This window comes from Vulpes vulpes, chromosome 6, assembly GCF_048418805.1.
Source record: "Vulpes vulpes isolate BD-2025 chromosome 6, VulVul3, whole genome shotgun sequence".
Classification (NCBI taxonomy): Eukaryota; Metazoa; Chordata; class Mammalia; order Carnivora; family Canidae; genus Vulpes; species Vulpes vulpes.
In genome coordinates, this window is record NC_132785.1 from 106,903,735 (window position 1) to 106,925,504 (window position 21,770).

The 21,770-nt window shown below is 38.3% G+C and overlaps 1 protein-coding gene across 1 annotated transcript in view; it reads left to right on the plus strand.

Moving 5' to 3' along the window:
- Nucleotides 1–1,492: 1,492 nt before the first annotated feature.
- The window catches only part of RBM25 (RNA binding motif protein 25), a 53,345-nt gene continuing 33,067 nt past the window's right edge, over nt 1,493–21,770 (plus strand). The window contains exons 1-4 of the mRNA XM_026008537.2: nt 1,493–2,012; nt 10,593–10,713; nt 16,166–16,215; nt 18,687–18,854. Coding sequence (XP_025864322.2) covers nt 1,659–2,012; nt 10,593–10,713; nt 16,166–16,215; nt 18,687–18,854 — 693 coding nt within the window. The 5' untranslated portion in view covers nt 1,493–1,658. The remainder of the gene's footprint in view (nt 2,013–10,592; nt 10,714–16,165; nt 16,216–18,686; nt 18,855–21,770) is intronic.

Below are 21,770 nucleotides of genomic sequence, written 5' to 3' on the forward strand. Positions count from 1 at the left end.
AACAGAAACAAATATTTATTGAACATTTGCTATGTACCAGGCCTGGACACTGGGATCTGGCAGTGAACAAAAAAGACAATCCCTGCACTCCTTACATTCTAGTAGGGTAGGGAAAGACAAATCATAAAATAAATAAGAAAAATGCACAATACACTAAGTGGTGATAAGTACTATAGAGTAAAATTCAAAAGGAAAAGCATGTAAGGAAAGGCAGTATGTATGTTTTAATTTTATACACAGTCCTCAGTTTGTCATCTGTTCCACCGTGCTTGCAGCTCTTTCCAAAGGAGGGTAAACTCTCACTTGCATTTAACTTGCATACTCCCAGCATTTAGCTCAGCACCAGGCACCCAGGGAAACAACAGCTTTACACTGAGTAAATGACAAGCCTTTTGAGAAGCAAGAGTTACAGCCTTTAGAAACGACAAATACCCACCATTTGCTTCAATGTGGATGGAACTGGAGGGTATTATGCTGAGTGAAATAAGTCAATTGGAAAAGGACAAACATTATATGGTCTCATTCATTTGGGGAATATAAATGATAGTGAAAGGAAATAGAAGGCAAAGGAGAGAAAATATCAGTGAGGGTGACAAAACATGAGAGACACCTAACTCTGGGAAACGAACAAGGGGTAGTGGAAGGGGAGGTGGGGGGGGTTGGGGTGACTGGGTGATGGGCAGTGAGGGGGGCACTTGGCAGGATGAGCACTAGGTGCTATACTATATGTTGGCAAATTGAACTCCAATAAAAAAAAAAAAAGAAGCAAGAGTCAACAAAGGCCTATAAAAAAGATATTTTTAGCAATATTTTATTTATTCATGAGAGACACAGAGAGAGGCAAAGACAAAAGCAGAGGGAGAAGCAGGTCCCCTGCAGAGAGCCCCATGTGGGGGACCTGACCCCAGGACTCCAGGATCACACCCCGAGCCCAAGGTGGACACTCTGGGATCCCTGGGTGGCTCAGCGGTTGAGCGCCTGCCTTGGGCCCAGGGCTTGACCCTGGAGACCCAGGATCGAGTCCCAGGTCGGGCTCCCTGCATGGAGCCCGCTTCTCCCTCTGCCTGTGTCTCTCATGAACAAATAAAATCTTTAAAAACACACACACACAAAACAAAGGCTGACGCTCAACCACTGAGCCACCCAGGTTTCCCTATTAAAAAAAAAAAAAAAAAAAAAAGATATTGACCATGACGTTCATCAAAGAATCATTCATGATTGCTTTATGTGCATGGATCTAGTTTTATTTCCGTTGATCCAATAAGTGACGTTCTTTCCAGCACCTCTACATGACAGAATGAAAGTCGCGTTAAAACTTTCTACAGGCCGTTTCAGGTATTTGGAGGATGTCCGGCCCCCTCTTTGGCCTAGCTCGCACAAGGGGTGTGCGCCTGCACTTGCAACCACCACGCCCTTCGCCAGTTATTTAGCTGTTTTCCAGGAAAGATCAGCAGGCGGCGTTTCCGCCGACGTGCTGGGTGAGGCCCGGTTTGCAGTCCACCGAACCTCACTGAGCCACAAAACAGGGCTGTAAGCCCCGGGACACCAAACTACAAAAAGCGAGTTGTTACCCTAACAGCCCCTGCGCCGCGCGCAGCGGAACCTTGACCTCAAGATGGCGTCTCTTAGTCATAAGATTCAATCAGCTCCAATCAAACATGGCCGGGTGGGTCGTCATTTACAGCTCGAGCCTCTCTAGTCCCCACCAGGCGCTCCTTCTCTATGGTTCTTCGCGGCTGCGCGGTGACTCAGACCCAAAGAAGAGAAGACTATCTATACGCGTCCTTCTCTATGATTCTCCCCTTTACGCTCCGCGGCCGCAGTGCACGCCGGGCAAGAGGAAGACCTCCAGAAGCTCCCCGCGCAGCGCGGCTGTGTTTGCGGCCTGTGCGTGGAGGCGCTTCGGAACTCGTCTCCCGGCGAGCGGCGCGCAGAGACCTCGAGCCGGTGGCGCCCGCTCGTACCCTGGAGCCTCGAAGACCGCGAAGATCGTACCGTTTCCTCAGCGGAGGGTGAGTTCACGCCCCTGAATGCGTGTGGGAACCGGGGGAGAACGGGGTACCTCGGTTGCGGGAGGGAGGGAAGTCAGGGAGGCTGCGAGAGGGCCCCGGGTGGGATCGGGGGTGAAGGGAGGTTGGGGTGGGGGAGGGGACGGGCACGAGGCTTGGGTTTCTGCACTTCTCTAAGGCCTCGGAAATCCAGGTGGGCCCAGCAGGGGCCCGTGGAGGCCAGAGCTGTTCTCCCTTGCATGGTCGCCCACTTTCCCTTTCCCTTCCGCGGTCCGCCACACCGAGCGCATCGCCTCGGCCCCTTCTGGGCTCCCACGTTTGCCCCGCGATGATCGTCCGGCCCCTTGGGAGTCCTTCCCAGAGGAAGGCCCCTTTCTGACCCGAGCTCGGCGGAGGTGCTGCCGTCGATTTTTCGGGCCTAGGACGCTCTTGCCCCAGGCTCTGCGTACAAGCCGGCGAGCACCCAGCCTGTTTACCGAATTTCTTTCCCTTCCTCTTGGGTCATCCAGAGCCCGCCACCGAGGGGACTCCCCCACTCCCAACCCCGAATTCAACCAATGCCCACCTTTTTCTTTCTTTCTTTTCTTTTCTTTTTTTAAAGCACCCTCCCCCACCATTCTTTTGAGATTGTGATGAATACTGTGTGGTCCTCCCCCCCCCCCCCTTACTCCATTGGATGTTGCAGTAAACTATCCCCCTCCCCCCCATTCATTCTAGGCGGTGACCAACCTCCCCATTAAAATGTGTTCTTTCTTTCTTACTCTTCTTCGGTCTTCAGTGCTTCATAAATAACGTTTTTCGAAGTAGATCTAGGAGTATGAAGATTATTATGAAGTTATGTAATGTGGATTTATATTGCTATGGAAAAGCCATTTTCCTCCACTGGGCAGAGTGGAGCAGACCAAAAGGAGAGTCGAGAGATTGGACTTCTCTTGTCCCAGACTGCCGTAGTATGAAGTACCGTGAATTAGGTGGTTGGCAGTAGAGTATAAGCAATTTTTATATATTGTGTTGGGAACTTTAATTTTTCAAAAGATTTCCAAAAACATTCATAGGCCTTGAAAGATAATTCAGTGTGGGTCATCGGTTTCTCGGGATTCAAGCAGATGGTATACTATTGTAATTAACTTTTGTTGGAGTCTTGGTTTTCTTCATCTGTAAATTGAGGATTGTAATAGTATCCACTTTATAGGCTATCGTGATTGCGGGCTTTGAAAAACATGTAAAATCCTTAGTGCCATGTCTAAGTAACGGAGGGTTTAGTCCACGTTGATATTGTTTGTTATTTAAGAATGTGAAGCGCAGGAGCCTAATCCGGAGTCTTAACGTTTCATTCAGTGTATTGTGAATAGACTTCTATAAATAAAAAAAAAAAAAGTTAACTCTTAAGTTTCTTCTTGGTATGTTATTGTGATAACAGTGAAAACAGCCTTTGGTTTGGTAATTTTAGGATAATGAGGACCTTGGAGTCCCCACCCACATATTGTGTTCCCTTGGAGAAGTTAGCTTCTTCATCTATAAAAGATTAATATATCTGCAATAGGTAATTTGAGAGATTTAGTGAGATAATGTATGTTAAAGACTTTTTGTAAACAGAAGTAAATTAAAATGTTAATATTTTTGTTAAATAATTCATCTTTTTGGGGCACCTGGGCAGCTCAGTTAGTTATGTGTTGGGCTTTTCTTTCTTGTGATTAATTTATTTGAGAGAGAGAAAAAAAACCTCAAGCAGACTTCCTGTTGAGCGCGGAGTCCGACATGGGCCTCAACCTCTGGGCACCGAGATCATGACCTGAGCCAAAATCAAGAGTCAAATGTTTAACCACTTAACCGACTGAACCACCCAGGTGCCCTGAGCGTTCAGGTCTTGATCTCAGTCAGGGTCATGAGTTCAAGCGCTGCGTTGGGTTCCACGCTGGATGGGTAGCCAACTTTAAAAAAAAAATATTTTCTTGAGGTTACCAAATTTGCATCTTGGATCCCCAAAGTAGGGTTTTCCCCTTATTTATCTATTTATTTTGGTATGGTTCGGAAACACTTTTAGGAAGAAAATGTTTTTATTGCCCTAGTGTTGTATAGGTACCATATATTAATGACAGTTCGGGCTAAGTACTTTTTATTTTGTGGTTTGGTATCTTTTTATTCCACTTTCGTAAGGTTTTATTTTATTTTATTTTTTTTTAAAGGCACCATTCTCTTTTTTTATTATTATTATTATTTATGTAGTCACACACAGAGAGAGAGAGAGAGAGAGAGAGAGAGAGGGAGGCAGAGACATAGGCAGAGGGAGAAGCAGGCTCCATGCACCGGGAGCCTGACGTGGGATTCGATCCCGGTCTCCAGGATTGCGCCCTGGGCCAAAGGCAGGCGCCAAACCGCTGCACCACCCAGGGATCCCTTCGTAAGGTTTTAAATATGTTTTTAAAATAAAATGAGTTTGTTTTAACATTGGTAACACTTCAGACCTAATACAGGTTTGGGATTTTCGAGTAACTTTTTGGGTCATAAATTAGCTATGTACTTTTCTCATTTACGTATGATTTAAACTGTTTTGTACCTTTGGAAGCAAAAGTAGTCATTGTCTTACAAAAACATTCTGTGTATTTTGTTTAATCTTGGTAGTCTTTTCTGACAACTACCACTGCCATTTCTAAAAGGATATCAACTGATTTCCCCCTTAAAGTTGGTGAATAGTTTTTTTCTTGCCCCCCCCCTTTTTACTTTTGAAACGTTAAGAGAAGAAAAAGAAGATAATATTTACACCACCAGAATTGATACTGCCTTAAAAAAAAGATTTTATTTATTTGAGAAAGAGGCAGACAGAGATAAGAGATAGCTAGAGAGCATGAGTGGGGCAGGAGAGAGAAGCAGGCTGAGCAGGCAACCTAATGGGATCATGACCCTAGTAGAAGGCAGATGATGCTTAACTGACTGAGCCACCCAGGCACCTCTTAATACTACTTTTAACACTTACTTGGCATGAGTCAAACTTTAAACAAGTTACAGAAATAGTAGAAAGAATTCTCAAATGCCTTTCACCAAGGGCCCCCAAATGGTAACATTTGACGAATTTGCTTTATCTTCTCTATTTCTTCATAGTTTTCTTCTGAAATGTTTTGCTAGTAAGCTGCAGATGTCCCTTAACCCTTAAACACTTTAGTGTATATTTCCTAGAATAAAGACATTTCCATATTTAACAACAGTACATTGAACAAAATCAGGAAATTAATATTGATGCAGTATTGTCTAATTCTCAGGTCTTAACTGGATTTAGCCTGAAATTGTCCTGAATTGGTAGTCCTATTTTTATTTTTATTTATTTAAGATTTTTTTAATTTACTCTAGAGACAGAGAGAGAGGCAGAAACACAGGCAGAGGGAGAAGCAGGCTCTGTGCACGGAGCCCGATGCGGAACTGGATCCCAGGTCTCCAGGATCACGTCCTGGGCTGAAGGCGGCCCTAAACCGCTGAGCCACCCAGACTGCCCAAGTAGTGCTTTTTTTTAAAAAGCAATTTTATTAAGGTGTAATTAACGCAGGAAACAGGCTCGTTGTAATGTGCAATTTGATGATTTTTAGTAAATGTTCAGAGTTATGTGACTTTCCCCAAAAAGGATTTTCTTTCTTGTTTTCAAGTCACTCCAGACTACCACTAATTTTTCTCTAGATAGCATTGTTTGTTTGTTTGTTTTTAAGATTTTATTTATTTATTCATGAGTAAGAGAGAGAGAGAGAGAGAGAGAGAGAGAGAGGCAGAGACACAGGCAGAGGGAGAAGCAGGCCCCATGCAGGGAGCCTGCCATGGGACTTGATCCCAGGTCTCCAGGATCACACCCTGGGGTGCAGGCAGTGCTAAACTGCTGTGCTACCGGGGCTGCCCAAGCATTGCTTTTTAATCATTGAAAATGAGAAAACAGCTAAGTGGAAATCTCAGAAAATGATGAGCTCCCTTTTTGGAGACGAGTATTTTCATACCTCTGAAAAGTTTTCCTGTAAAAGAAACTTTGTTAATCAAGCATTTCCCATTCTTTGGACATGGAATACTTTTTCTTAGGAATAGTTACTGAACACTTCCCTTCTGTAGAAATTCAGTTTGAGAAATGATATTTTGAAGGGCTGGCTTTGCTTAGGCTGGGGCAGGTTGTCAGTTCATTGTGCCTTGCAGGTTATAAGCAGAGCAGGGGACAATGCATTCTATAGTTATGATCATTTATATTCACTGGAGAGCCACTGGGCTGGCTGTGTAACTATATAATAACTTAAAATTTGCTCTTTCAGAGTTATTAAAAATAATACTTAGAAAAGAACCTGACACAAAATTGGAGCTAGATATTTGTTGAATGAATGAATGAGTTGTATAAATGATTACTAAGAAGAATCTGTTGGTTCATTTGCCTCTTAGCATTCAGAAATTTGACATACAGTGCCCTGATGGGGTTAGCCAGTATATCTATTCCTGGTGAAATCATTCGTTTTCTCTTGGGATAAATCTGCAGTGGTTGTAAGCAGTTAATGGTGTAGGAAAAGAGCAGTGACTTAAAAGTGTAAAGAGGAAAAAGTGAAAAAAAAAAAAAGCATGCATATTATGAGTGCTAAAGAGAAATCTTATTTAAGTTTTCTTTTTTTAAAAAGGTTTTTTTTTTTTTTTGGATGGGGACTAGATTTATTGAGATAAAATTTGTATGCAATAAAATACACCGATTTTAATTTCAGTGAATTTTGACAAATGTATAATAAACCTGTGTGACCATTGCAACACTAGAGATAATACTTGCATCATAGTTGCTTGTTTTTGTTACTTTGGGCCATAAGGTTTCATACCTAGCAGGTAAAAATGCTTTGAACCTTTTAAAAGTGAAGCACTCCAAAGTGAAAATGAAAAAAGTAAAAAATACAAGTATTTTTAAATGTTATTTAAATCATCTCAGTGCAAATAAAATAATTATTGCATCTTTCTTAAACTCCACACTCCCTTAGCAGAAATTGGCTACCTTCAAAGTACTACATCCTGAATCTAACACTTGTTTTTTTTTTTTTTTTAATTTACTCATGAGAGACAGAGAGAGAGGGGCAGAGACACAGGCAGAGGGAGAAGCAGGCTCCACGCAGGGAGCCCGATGTGGGACTCGATCCCGGGACTCCAGGATCACGCCCTGGGCCAAAGGCAGGCGCCAAACCGCTGAGCCACCTGAGATTCCCTGAATCTAACACTTTAACCCCTGCCACCTATTCCAGGCCACCCTCTCTTGTCTCATTATTGCAGTAGTCTCCTGTATCTCCCCTTGTTCTCCAGTTCTCCAGTGGCCAGTGACACTGTTAAAATATAAGTCAGGTCAGAAGCCTTTCTAATGTTTTCCATCTCATGCAGAGTAAAGATCAAAACCTTTACAGTGGCCTACAAAGTACTACATTCTCTGAACCCCCCCCTCTCTCAAGTAATACTTGGCATTTATCTTTGACTTTCCTCAAGTACTCTGCTCCAGCTGTTGGCCTTGCTTTCCTCCCACAAGTACTCCATGCCCAACTCAGGCTCTTTGCATTTGTTTCCTTTTTTTTGGAAGGCTATTGCCTCCAGATACAAGGCTTCTGCCTTGGCCCCTTTGGAGGTCAATTTACCTACCTTCTTGGTGAGGCCTACCTTAAAGAACTCCCTAATTCTCTTCCCTACTTTATTCTGCAAAGAACCTGCCAACTTTGAATCTCTATAATTTGTGATGAGGGTATTACAATTTATCAACTGTAGGTAAGAACTGATAAGCTTTGTTTTATGGTTATAAAAGTTTATTCTCATTTTCACATGTCAAAACATAAAAGTTCATTTTGAAAAAAGTGGCTGATACTCCTATTTTAGGGTGTTTAAAGTGATTTTTATTTATTTTTTGAAGTGATTTTTTATATTATTTACCAGTGATCACCAGAATTGTAGTTTTCTGACCATAGGAGGAACTATTACCTTAATTAAGATAAAATTGTGATACACCTTTGAAGTTCACTTATGAACAAGTTTTGAACAGTTCTAAATGAAAGAGATGTAGAACATAGAAAAATTAGAAGTGAATGGAATGGATACATTGACATACACTAAAACAATCTGGTTAATTTGTACAGAAGAAATTATACATTTAAAAGCTATGAAATATAATATAAACACCAAGAACCTAGGTTTCTAAAAAGTAATAGTTATAGCTAGTACTTGACAATAAATGATTCTAGAGATGAATTTTATGCTCCAGTCTTTGTAAACTTTGTGAAGCTAGGCACTGCTTCATTACTGGCATAAGTACTTGGTACATGGGAGCGTCCTAATAAATTGGTTTACTGATTCATTGATTGATTAATTAATTTATTTGACAGGTATTAATTTCAACTGCCCTCCTAAGAAAGTGCTAAGATAGAATAATGATAAAGAATAATGATAATAGAAGAGTTTGTGGAAGTAGGATAGTAGCCCTCTTTTTTTTTTTTTTTTTTTTTTTTGCCCTCTTTTAAAAGGAGATACACTCACCCCCTTTATATAGAATTTTTTGTTTTGTTTTGTTTTTGGGGAAAAAGTATTACAAAAAGATTACTTAAAAATTCCCTTTTTAATTTATACTGATACTAAATATTTTAAGGCATTTCTAATATCTTATTTTCTAAGTATATGGAATTTTAGGAATCTATTTTGTTTGTAAAACTTTCTAAATATTTTTTATAAAAAAAACTTTCTAAATATTTTAAGTGTACTGTGTTTTCTGAAATTGAAGTTAAGATTTTATAGAATATTATCCTAACTTATTAAGTCAAAAGAATACTGAGGAAGAACAGCTGTGAGCCTGAAGGACATACTTTTCTAAGACTGTTTTAAAGAAATGTCTGATAAACAGGTAAAAATATTCAAGAGTGATTAAGGAAATGTACATTAAAATGGGAGTATTTTTTAGTTATCAGATTGTTATAATTTAAACTCTGATTTACTCTAACAATGGTGAAGATCTGAGCAAAGGGCATACCCATATATTGGTGGTGGGGATGTGGATTTGTCCACTAGTTTTGGAGGATGATTCGGAGGTAAAGTGTAGATACATATAGTACTAATCTGCATAAGAGAGTTACTTGCACAGGTGCATAGATTTATATGTCCAAGAATGTCCAGTATTATAAGAGGCAAAATGTGGATCCAACCATCCATGTTGAATGAATAATTATTATATGCTTGTATTGTAGTAGTTTACCGTATTATAAAGGTTGGAATAGAACTATATGAACTGATGAGATGTTAATGATAATGAGGGAGAAATGTACCTAACAGTATAGTATGATTATATTGTTTGCAGAAAAACACAAATAATTATATGTTAGTTTGTGTATAGAAAGGTATTTAGAAGAATACAACGATATATACCAAACTGTTGGGATTAGGGGGCGAGGAAGTGGAAGACATGCACTTTTTATCTTCTCTCTTCTGAAGGGTGAGTAAATCAATGTATGAAATAGACCAAAAATAGAGACAGATTCTTTTTAAAAGCTTCAAACAACTCTAGACTCCTTCAGTTACAGAGTGTAGGGGGAGTTTTTCCTAGTGCCTGACAGACATATCTCCTGTTGATCAAATCACTGCTATTTAGTGCCATTACTGGTATTAGATCACTTATTTTGACTGCTTCTTTGAATTGGTGCATGGAATCCTCCTAGGATATCCTATAGAATTTTTGTACTTTTTCTAACAGTTCTGGACATTCAAATATGTTGATGAAAATACAAAATTTGGTGCTTGGGGAGTCTTAAATACTTATATTCATTTAACTAAAGGACAAAATTAACTTTCTTTTAAGTAATATCAAACCATTTATTTTATTTTTTTTTTTTTTTATATCAAACCATTTAAACAGTGCAATATATTCTAATATTCAAAGAAATCAAATGCTAAGTTCTGATTCTTGAATTTTATTCATTCATTGAATTTCATTCAAGAATGGTTAGGAAGTTGACTTTTAAGTTTAATAAAAGTTACATATTTTCTCATTGTCATAAATTGTATGTTTTCTTTATATCTGAGTAGTTAGTATGTGACCTGATGTCAGAAGGTTTCTTCCCTCTCAGGTTTATGGTTCAGAGACATTCTTTTGTCCTTGAGGAACTGGCCAACATTGAGTCAACAAATATTGTGTAACTTGGTACATTTAGTTTTCAGGGTGCTGATATATGTAGAAAAATGAATGCATCAGAACATTTAAAGAAAAAAAACTTAGATAATCTTCCTGGATTCTGAGTTTGGTTTAAAAAGATTCGTTGATGTTTGGTATTTAATTTTTGGATATTAACTGAACCTCAAAATTTTTTTCTTCCTTTATATGTATTCCCATATGATTGTAGGAGTCTATCCTGAATTTAGATCGTGTACATTTTGGGAACTTATTTTAGAAAAGATCTAAGTTTTAAAAATTCTCAATGGACAGACAGAGAAAAGAGGGTCTTTGCCAACTCCTTTGGGTAAGAAAACTTTAGAATTTTGCAGATACTCTAAAAATGAAGGCCAACAAACCAGGCATATCAAATTGCAAAGTTTTCAAATAAAATGATTTGTCATGATTTTTTTCTTTAGACCGCTGCAGTAAGAATGTCTTTCCCCCCTCATTTGAATCGCCCTCCCATGGGAATCCCAGCACTCCCACCAGGGATCCCACCCCCACAATTTCCTGGTTTTCCTCCACCTGTACCTCCAGGTAAGTTTTTGGATACTGTTGTTTTTTTTAGCCTATACTTTTGTTATTATAGTATAAACTTTAGGAAAGTGATAATGTATGTGACTGTGTGTTAGTAGTAAACATGTTTGTTAGCATTTTTCTTTAAATGTGATGTCTTATTGTTCTATGACAGTACTTTTCATATCAAATTGAGTATCAAATTAATCTGGGAAGATTAAAAAAAATCCCTTTATTTAAAAAATAAAGTAAACCAGCAGATATATACTAATTCATACAATTCCGTAGTTAAAAAGGTATACAGTGAAAAATTTTGCCCACATTCCCACATAACCGTTTTTATTCCCTTACTGAAAGAGGGAGATGAAATAGGCTCATCCATTTCTAAATTCTTCCATATAGTTTTTTTTTTTTTTTTTAAGATTTTATTTATTCATGAGAGACACAGAGAGGCAGAGACATAGAGGGAGAAGGAGGTTCCCTGCAGGGGACCTGGGATCACGCCCCGAGCTCAAGGCAGATGCTCAGCCACTGAGCTAGCCAGGTGCCCCAAGATTGTTGATTCATAACATGTATATTCTAGAGGCTCAGCTTTGGGGGCCTCCTAACTTCTAGATTAAGTATATAGCGGTGCTAAAGCCACAGATAAACATGGCAGTGTTTTTGGAATATCATTTAGCACTTCAGGAATTTGGGGGTAAATCATTGTTCTGAAAGTTAGAACAAGTACTTATACACATTATGGAGTAGAATGCAATATTTGTACAAACTTTTACGACATTTATGCTTGTAGCAACTTGTTTTAAGCTGTCCTAGGTAATCATGGATGTGTATTTATTACTACCTCTTTCCAGGAATATAATTTGAAATACGTATTTAGGGGCTCCTGGGTGGCTCAGTTCCGTTAAGCATCTGCCTTCAGCTTAGGTCATGATATCAGGACCCTGAAAAGAAAGAAAGAGAGTCAATCTAAAAATAAAAATGAAATACATATTTAAATTTAAATCTAAACCAGTTTATTATTTCATAGAACACTTACTGAATTTTAGTCAGTAATTGAGTTCTATAATGTATAGAGGAATTCCTGCTGAATAGGGGGATTGAGAGAATAATGTTAACAGAAAACTGAATAAAGTTAGTTGTCAACCATCTAACAGATTAATAATATAAGAAGGATGGTGTCCTGAGAGCCACTTTTGTTTTGGCATCAATTTTTGGGAGGTTCATATATCCTGATTTTGTTAATCAATTTAGTCTCATAAGATATGTTTTTGATGGCCTTTACTAGTAACTGTGATCCTTCCTAAAAACAAAACGGTTGTGTTATAGTTTTATAGGGAAGAATAGTTTACATTTTATTCCTTTGTGAAGAAATTTAAGGGATTGGGAATGAAGCTTAATCTTTTAGAATCAGGAAAAGTGACAGAAAAATCAGTACCTTAAATTTCCTTCCTAGTAAATTGGTTTTATAGAAAAGATTTTAAATTCCTTTGAATTTTGAAGAGCAAACACTAAATTTGACATTTTGTGATGAACATTATGCCAAATTATTAAAACAGAAGTAGAAGATAAATGAAACCTATGTCTGATAAGACTACTCCCTGCATAATTTTTTAAGATGGGTCAGGAGACCTCAAAACCAGATTGTCAGTTTTTTTAATATATATGTGTGTGTGTGTGTGTGTGTATTTATTCACTCATTCATTCATTCATTCATTCATGAGAGACACAGAAAGAGGCAGAGACATAGAAAGACAGAGAAGCAGGCTCCTCACAGGGAGCCAGATGTGGGACTTGGTCCACCGACCTGATCAGGACCTGAGCTGAAGGCAGATGCTCAACTGATGAGCTACCCAGGCGTCTCATCAGTTTTTCTTTTTGACTGGTCAATGCCATAGTAATGTGGGCATTTATTCAGAATGGTAATGTGCTAATTCTGATACTGTATAACAGCATATATTGTCATTTCTGTTTAGGGAAATATATTTGTATGATAAATCAGAGTTTGGTTACACCTCATTCTACATTCTTTGTGTAGCATCAATACTTTAAAAGGTAAATAATGAAATAGTATGCTAAACTAGGGTGGTAATTCAAGACCATAATACCCATGTTCATGTGTAATTTTCTTGTCTTGCCTAGTAGTGTGACTAATTGAACTCTAAATGTAATGGTCACATTCTATATTAAATTAGAAAATCAGTTTGGAAAAATAACCATAAAATTTCCCTAAAAAGTAATATGCATAGAACAGAAGGAAGTCCATCCCCTCTTTCACATTCCTGAGAATTTCCTTCCCCTAACAGCTTTTTGTATCAGCTTCTAGTTTGTAACTCTCCAGAGACAAACACTTTGCATATCCTGGTGTGTTTGCTTATGTTTACCCTTTTCCTACTTCTGTGTTTTTAAAAACTCAACTAGTACTACACTGTTCACGCTTTGTGTACTTTGCTTCTTTTCAGTTTAGCATGTGTAGATCTTTGTAATGAGTAACAATACATTTTCCATTGTGAATTGTGAATTCTGTATTGCAGGGTATTAGTAAGTTGAGGTAGGAAACATAACTATTAAACATTTAGTTAACTGTTAAAAAGGAAAAAAAAATGGGATGCCTGGCTGGCTCAGAGCATGCGACTCTTGATCTCAGGGTTGTGAATTTGAGTCCCATGTTGGTTGTAGAGCTTACTTAACCACCTACCCCCCCCCCCCCCAAAAAAAAACCTCAAAAAAACCTTTCTTACCCCACTACATCTTTTTCTGAATTTTTCTTTAATAGAAAATTCACCTATGGGAAAGGTGCCATGTAGTTTACAGTTGATAAAGGGGGAGGACTTTTTTTGCTTTGAAACTTAAAAGTGAAAAACTTAGATATACAGATTGATGAATTACAGTTTTGAGCATGTACTGTATTCAATTGCTACACATAAATGATCTGTCTCATTGGTGCTCCAAAGAAATTAACTCATGAGAATCGAGGAAACTGCAGCTTGAACAGCTTAGCTTGTTCAAGTTTGCATAGCTAGATGTAATAGAACCAAGAATTGAACTCTGTCTTTTTCTTTCCTTTTTAAAAAGTTTACGTGCATATTTACTTACATAAGTAATCTCTACACCTGACGTGGGGCTTGAACTTGTGATCCTGAGATCAAACGTTACATGCTTCTCCAACTAAGCCAGCCAGGCATCTCTGTCTTTTTTTCTATTTTGTGCAGTGTTCTGTTGACTTAATGATAGGAATCTTGATTTTTCTCATTCAAAAAACAATTTTACCAGTCTTAGTTGGAGAATTCTCATAAATTGATGTTAAATTTGAACCAAAGAATGATTTCAGAACTTCTTTGAGATATGTTTAGAAGCGTTTTAAAATTTATAGTAGAAAAGTAAAAGTCTTTCATTAGTTTTTGCCCTTATTGCATTCTTTTTCTTAGTGCTCAGATGGTAAGATTTTTTTTTAATAAATTTATTTTTTATTGTTGTTCAATTTGCCACCATACAGAATAACACCCAGTGCTCATCCCATCAAGTGCCCCCCTCAGTGCCCACCAACCAGTCACCCCCACCCCCTACCCTTCTCCCCTTCCACCACCCCTAGTTCGTTTCCCAGAGTTAGGAGTCTTCATGTTCTGTCTCCCTTTCTGATATTTCCTACCCATTTCTTCTCCCTTCCCCTCTATTCCCTTTCACTATTATTTATATTCCCCAAATGAATGAGACCATATAATGTTTGTCCTTCTCCAATTGACTTATTTCACTCAGCATAATACCCTCCAGTTCCATCCACGTCGAAGCAAATGGTGGGTATTCATCGTTTCTAATGGCTGAGTAATATTCCATTGTATACATAAACCACATCTTTATCCGTCTTTTGATGGACATTGAGGCTCCTTCCACAGTTTGGCTATTGGGGACATTGCTGCTAGAAACATCGGGGTGCAGGTGCCCCGGCGTTTCGTTGCATCTGTATCTTCGGGGTAAATCCCCAGCAGTGCAATTGCTGGGTCGTAGGGCAGATCTATTTTTAACTCTTTGAGGAACCTCCACACAGTTTTCCAGAGTGGCTGTACCAGTTCACATTCCCACCAACAGTGCAAGAGGGTTCCCTTTTCTCCGCATCCTCTCCAACATTTGTGGTTTCCTGCCTTGTTAATTTTCCCCATTCTCACTGGTGTGAGGTGGTATCTCATTTGTGGTTTTGATTTGTATTTCTCTGATGGCAAATATTGCAGAGCATTTTCTCATGTGCTTGTTGGCCATGTCTATGTCTTCCTCTGTGAGATTTCTGTTCATGTCTTTTGCCCATTTCATGATCGGATTGTTTGTTTCTTTGGTGTTGAGTTTAATAAGTTCTTTATAGATCTCGGAAACTAGCCCTTTATCTGATACGTCATTTGCAAAGATTTTTTTCATTAGTTATATGCACAAGAATACCCTATAGTAGTTATTGATTGGCAAGCAATGTGGTTGGAAACAAAAATGCACATATCACTAAGATGCCCATTGACTCTTCTTTCTTAGTGCAGCAGATGGTCTTAGAGATTTTCTTTGGTACTGAGATTACTGGTGATATTGCTTGTTTTTTGTTTTTCTTAAAGAACTAGCAATAACAAGATTCTTTTTAGGCTTCCAGATTAATTTCTCATTTGATAACTTTTTTTTGTAACCTTTAAAGGTTTGTTAATAGGGGCAGCCCCGGTGGCACAGCGGTTTAGCACCGCCTGCAGCCTGGGGTGTGATCCTGGAGACCTGGGATCAAGTCCCACATCAGGCTTCCTGTATGGAGCCTGCTTCTTTCTGCTTGTGTCTCTGCTTCTCTTTTTTTTTTTTTTTTAAATTTTTTTATTTTTATTTATTTATGATAGTCACACACACACACACACACAGAGAGAGAGAGAGAGAGAGAGAGAGAGAGGCAGAGACATGGAGGGAAAAGCAGGCTCCATGCACCGGGAGCCCGACGTGGGATTCGATCCCGGGTCTCCAGGATCGCGCCCTGGGCCAAAGACAGGCGCTAAACCGCTGCGCCACCCAGGGATCCCCTGTGTCTCTGCTTCTCTCTCTCTCTCTCTCTGTGTGTCTGTATGAATAAGTAAACAAAATCTTAAAAAAAAAAAAAGTTTGTTAATACCATTGTTGACTCATAAGTGGATCTGTATTTGTGTATGTTACTGGCTTTCAGGATGTCCCAAATCAGATGAACATGAATCAGTAACTATCCAGATTTTTAAACTCCTGATACAAAAGCATGTTGTGGTGGTAGTCTTTTAGAGTAGTTTTTGGTGTCGTGTAAGTTTTAATAGACCTGTGCCATATTGCTTTTGAAAATAAGGCATTCATCAATATCTCATTTTCATTACTCATACATTTCTACTTAAATTGACTGTGAGTGAAGATACCTATTTGTGTGCCATGTAATTGATATAGAATATAGTCTCATATGCTTATATTCATAAGATTTATTATGCTTTTTTCTTAGGGACCCCAATGATTCCTGTACCAATGAGCATTATGGCTCCTGCTCCAACTGTAAGTATAATTTTAAGGAGGAATTAGGAGATATAGTAGGGCTATTGCCTTTAAAGCTAAAAAACACTTGATTAACGTAGATAAATTAAGTGTTCAAAAGAACAATTGAGAGTGATAGCATCCATGTATACCATACTACTTATTTGAGTATCATTTTCACTCAGCTATGCATATAGTATGCAATTGCCCTTAAAATAGGCACCCCAAATAAATGGTTTTATGATTCTCCTCAAATTCTCTAGACTTTTCATAGAGAAAAGTTATTGTTTTGTTATAACAATAGTAAAAGAAAAGTAAAAGTTTTGTTATTTTAGATTGGTTCTTTCATCACTCCTTCTTGTCTTGATCATAGGAGATAGAATGATCTGACGCATTTAATAACCTCGTAGAAAAAAAACTATAGAAGTGATCCTAGTAAAAATTTAAATTTTGAAATGAAATTTGTATTGAATATATTTCCATTCTTTACTTTCACCTGCATAATTTTTAGTGCCTTCCAAACTTTTTTCTCTGTCCTCTGGTATGATATCTGTAACCAGAGGTTAAAAAACAGTTTTCTTGAAGCCTTTATTCTTTTAAAACGTTTCATTATTCAGTCTTTTTAAGTCTTAATTCTTCACATTCATCAAAGCTTTTGTACACTCTAAGCATCTTAGTTCATAATGCTAATATGCTGTAACACATGAATAAATAATAACCTTCTCTTCCTCTTAACTGTTTAACCAGAATTTTTCTTTGAGTTAAGTGGTAGAGTATCAGGCTTCATTTGGAATTCAACTATGATAGAGGGTAGATCCCATTACTTTTAACTGTTATTTTAGCTGTGGATTTTGAAAAGGGAGGGAGGGGGGAGTTATTCATAATAAAAAGGAGAGGGTAATTCTGTGGGCAAACAGGAGTCTGCTATGAGGCAGACCTCTAAGAAGATATGTTTTTTTCAGACCAAGAGGGTATCTAATTTTTCTTGCATTGGATACCCATTGTTTGGCTGTTTTGTAAAACCTGCACATGATAGGTACTCTTAACCTCTTGCATTTCAGCCTAGGAAAAGGTGAGACTTGGGGTTTCGAGCAGTTCCCTCAGTTCACCATTATTTATTCCGTGCCTGCTCTGGATGTTTTGCTAAATTCAATTCCAGATATAAAAATGAGTAAGACTGTTCCTTCCTCTGGGAAGTTGAAAGTTAGAAAGGGAAAATTAAAAAATGCAGTTAACTGCATAGTAAAATTTAAATGTTGGAGAGTGTTATGAGAGTATTCAAATACTCTATCAGAGGATTAGTGGTGATGATTGGCATTTACTTTTATTTAAAAAATTTATTTTTGGATTTATTTATTTTGGAAAGAAACGTGGTTTTGGGGGCAGAGTGAGATTGAGGTAGAGAAGCAGACTCCCTCCTGAGGGTAGAGGCTTTTGTGGGGCTCTGTCCCACAACCTTGAGGTCATAACCTGAGCTGAAATCAAGAGTCTGACACCCAACTGATTAAGCCCAAGTGCCCTGAAACTTGCTGTTATGTTAGTATAGAGTAAAATTTTGAAGAAATTCCTGGATATATTTGATAATTTTATTTTATTTATTTATTTAATTTTTAAAAGTTCATGAGAGACAGAGAGAGAGAGAGGCAGACACAGGCAGAGGGAGAAGCAGGCTCCATGCAGGGAGCCTGACCTGGGACTTGATCCCAGGTCTCCAGGATCACGCCCTGGGCTGAAGATGGCGCTAAACCACTGAGCCACCAGGGCTGCCCTGTTTGATAATTCTAAATGACTTATGATGTTTTGGATATTTTATTTTATTATTATTATTTTTTTATTTATTTATGATAGTCACAGAGAGAGAGAGAGAGGCAGAGACACAGGCAGAGGGAGAAGCAGGCTCCATGCACCGGGAGCCCGACGTGGGATTCGATCCCGGGTCTCCAGGATCGCGCCCTGGGCCAAAGGCAGGCGCCAAACCGCTGCGCCACCCAGGGATCCCTGTTTTGGATATTTTAAATTTTGTCTTAAAATTATAAAAATTCTCTATCCAATTTATCTTTATTTGCTATTCCAAGTTATTTTCCAAAGAAGGGTAATCTGGGGTGCCTTGGTAGCTCAGTTGGTTAAAAATGTTTGACTTTTGATTTTGGCTCAGGTCATGATGTCAGGGTTACTAGATATCAGGGCTCATTAGCTCCACATCAGGCTCCATGGGAGTCTGCTTGAGATTCTCTCTCCCCCTCTGCCCCTGTTCTCTCTCAAATAAATCTTTCTAAAAAGAGAAAGGTAATCCAGTAGTGGATTTTTACTTGTCATGAATGAAGTTGCGTTAATGAAAAATGTGATAGAAGCTTTAGATTAAGTATGTAGAACCTTTAATAGTAATATGCTATATATTTTCTACTTTAAACTTGTTTTTAGAATAAAGTTACATTAAACATGATAGGAAACGTAATAGCCAGCTCAAATTTTATTGCTTTTCTTCACTCTAGGTTTTAGTACCCACTGTGTCCATGGTTGGAAAGCATTTGGGAGCAAGAAAGGATCACCCAGGCTTAAAGGCTAAAGAAAATGATGAAAATTGTGGTCCCACTACAACAGTTTTTGTTGGCAACATTTCTGAGAAAGCCTCCGACATGCTTATAAGACAGCTCCTTGCTGTAAGTTAAACTGTTCTTATTTTAATTTTATTGTTTTGGATTTCAAATGTATGAAAAGGCAGAAAAAGGATTTCTAATTATTTTCTCCTTTTTATTTTAAAAATTTCATTCTGCAAAATCTTTTTTTTTTTTTTTTTTTTTTCATTCTGCAAAATCTTGAATGAATAGTCTAACCAGAGGTAATCCACTATCCTAAATTTGGTGTTTATCATTCCTGTGTGTGGTTTTTACTTTATTTATTTATTTATTTATTTATTTATTTTTTTAAATATTAAATCTTTTTTTTAATTTTTTTTAATTTATTTATGATAGTCACAGAGAGAGAGAGAGAGGCAGAGACATAGGCAGAGGGAGAAACAGGCTCCATGCGCCGGGAGCCCGACGTGGGATTCGATCCCAGGTCTCCAGGATCGCGCCCTGGGCCAAAGGCAGGCGCCAAACCGCTGCGCCACCCAGGGATCCCCTGGTTTTTACTTTAATTACATGTTTATGTATTCATAAAAATTTATAATTCACAAGTTTTAATTCTGTACGTCTTCATAACTTGCGTTTTTCATTCAACATATACATATAACTCTAGTTTATTTACCACTTCTATATATCATTGCATTGTAGAAATGTAACATGAATTGTCAATTTTCTTTTTTTCTTTCTTTTTTTTTTAAGATTTTATTTATTTATTCATGAGAGACAGAGAGAGGCAGAGACACAGGCAGAGGGAGGAGAAGCAGGCATAATGCAAGAGCCCGATATGGGACTCGATCCTAGAACTCTGGGATCACGTCCTGAGCTGAAGGCAGGCACTCAATTGCTGAGCCACTCAGCTGTCCCTGAATCGTCAATTTTCTAATGATAGTCCTGTGGATTGTTTGTATTCTTGATATTATGTTTTGCTGTGTTATTATTGGTAATATCCTGTTTCCTCAGTGAACGTGAAAGAATTTCTTCATGTAATTCTCTTAGAAGTGGAATTTCGGAGTTTCAGGACAGGTTTATCTTCACTTTTACAAGATAATGCCAATTTTTTCCCTCAAATGGAGGGCATTTTTAAAAAACTCTTTACTGTGATATTATTCATAGACCATAAAATTCACCCTTTTATAAAGCATAATCCAGTGGTTTTTAGTATATTCAGAAAGTTGCACAAACATCACCACTGTCTTAATTTTGGAATATTTTCATCACCCCAAGTAGAAACTCTTTACTCAGTAAATCACTTCTCTTTCTCTTCCCTCCCCAGCATATGGCAACCGCTAACTATCCTGCCTTCTGTCCATGTAGATTTGCCTATTCTGGGCATTATACATAATAAGCAGAATCATAGAATATATATCGCTTTCATGTTTTGTCTTTTTTAATATAATATTTTGGGGCTTCATCTGTATTATAGCTTATGACAGTATTTTGTTTCTTTTTATGAATAAATATTTTATTTAATGGATATATCATTTTTTGTTTATCCATTCATAACTTAAGAGACAATGGAGTTATTTCCACTTTTTGGTTATTATGAATAATGATGCTGTGAATATTTTTGTGCCGGCGTGTGGAGATTTTCTATATATATATATATATATCCTATTTTATATATATATATATATATATATATATATATCCTATTTTGGAACCTCTCTCTCTTTTTTTAAAGATCTTATTTATTTATTCATGAGAGACAGAGGCAGAGACACAGGCAGAGGGAAAAGCAGGCTCCATGCAGGGAGCTGACGTGGGACTTAATCCCGGGTTTCCAGGATCATGCCCTGGGCTGAAGGCGGTGCTAATCCGCTGAGCCAACGGGCTGCCCACTCTTTCTATTAAGTAGGTTCCATGCCCAGCTTGGAGCTCTACATACAGCCTGAACCTATGATTCCGTGATAAAGACCTGAGTTGAAATCAAAAGCCACTTAAGCGACTGAGCCACCCAGGTGCCCCAAAAACCTCTTTTGAAACCTATTTTTGACTTACATGTACAGCAGAGTGTTTTGTTTTTAAATTTCATTCCTGAATTTATCTCTTTCATTTTTCTTTTAAGGCATTCCTTAAATATCTAGTGATCCTTGATTATATTTAAGAGTTAGGGATTAAAAGTTTTTTAGGGGTACCTGGCTGACTGGGTCGGTGGAGCATGTGACTCTTGATTTGAGGTTGTGAGTTCAAACTGCATTTTGGATATAGAGATTAAAAAGTAAAATCTTAGGGATGCCTGGTGGCTTAGTAATTGTCTGCCTTTGGCTTAGGTCTTGATCCTGGGGTCCTGAGATCGAGTCCCACATCAGGCTGCTTGCAAGGAGCCTGCTTCTCCCTCTGCCTATGTTTCTGCCTTTCTCTCTGTGTCTCTCATGAATAAATAAATAAAATCTTGAAGACAAAAAAATCTTAAAAAAATAAAAAGAAGTCCTTTTGTATGCCTAAGCTGGGTTTGTAAAATGTTGAGCATCATTGTGGGGTAATCAACCCAGCAGCTAGAGGTTTTGAATGTTAGTATATGGAGTTTTCTTTGGAGCTGATTTGTTTCTCTAGCAAACTTCTTTTCATGCCTAGTGAGTATATGGTGGCCTATATGTGATTCAGGGTGAAGAACTGAATTAACGTGTATTGTCTACCTTACTTTCTTCTCTTGTTACCCTTTCTGTATCCCATCCTGATCTTTTGCATCTATCTGGTGCTCTGTATCAAGCCTGTTCTCTTTCTTCAGACCTTAGCTTTATTCTGTCTTCCTTGAGGATGGGGATAGTGTAGTTGTTTGTAAAGACTGCAGGTTATATTCTCTGGGGATGGAGAGAAAAGTAGTTGCCTGAAGAACTCTGAGCCTTTGGGTCTCTTGGGTGGCTCAGGGGTTAAGCATCTGCCTTTGTTAGGCTCAGGGCTCCCTGCATGGAGCCTGCTCCCTCCAGAAGAGCCTATGTCTCTGCCTCT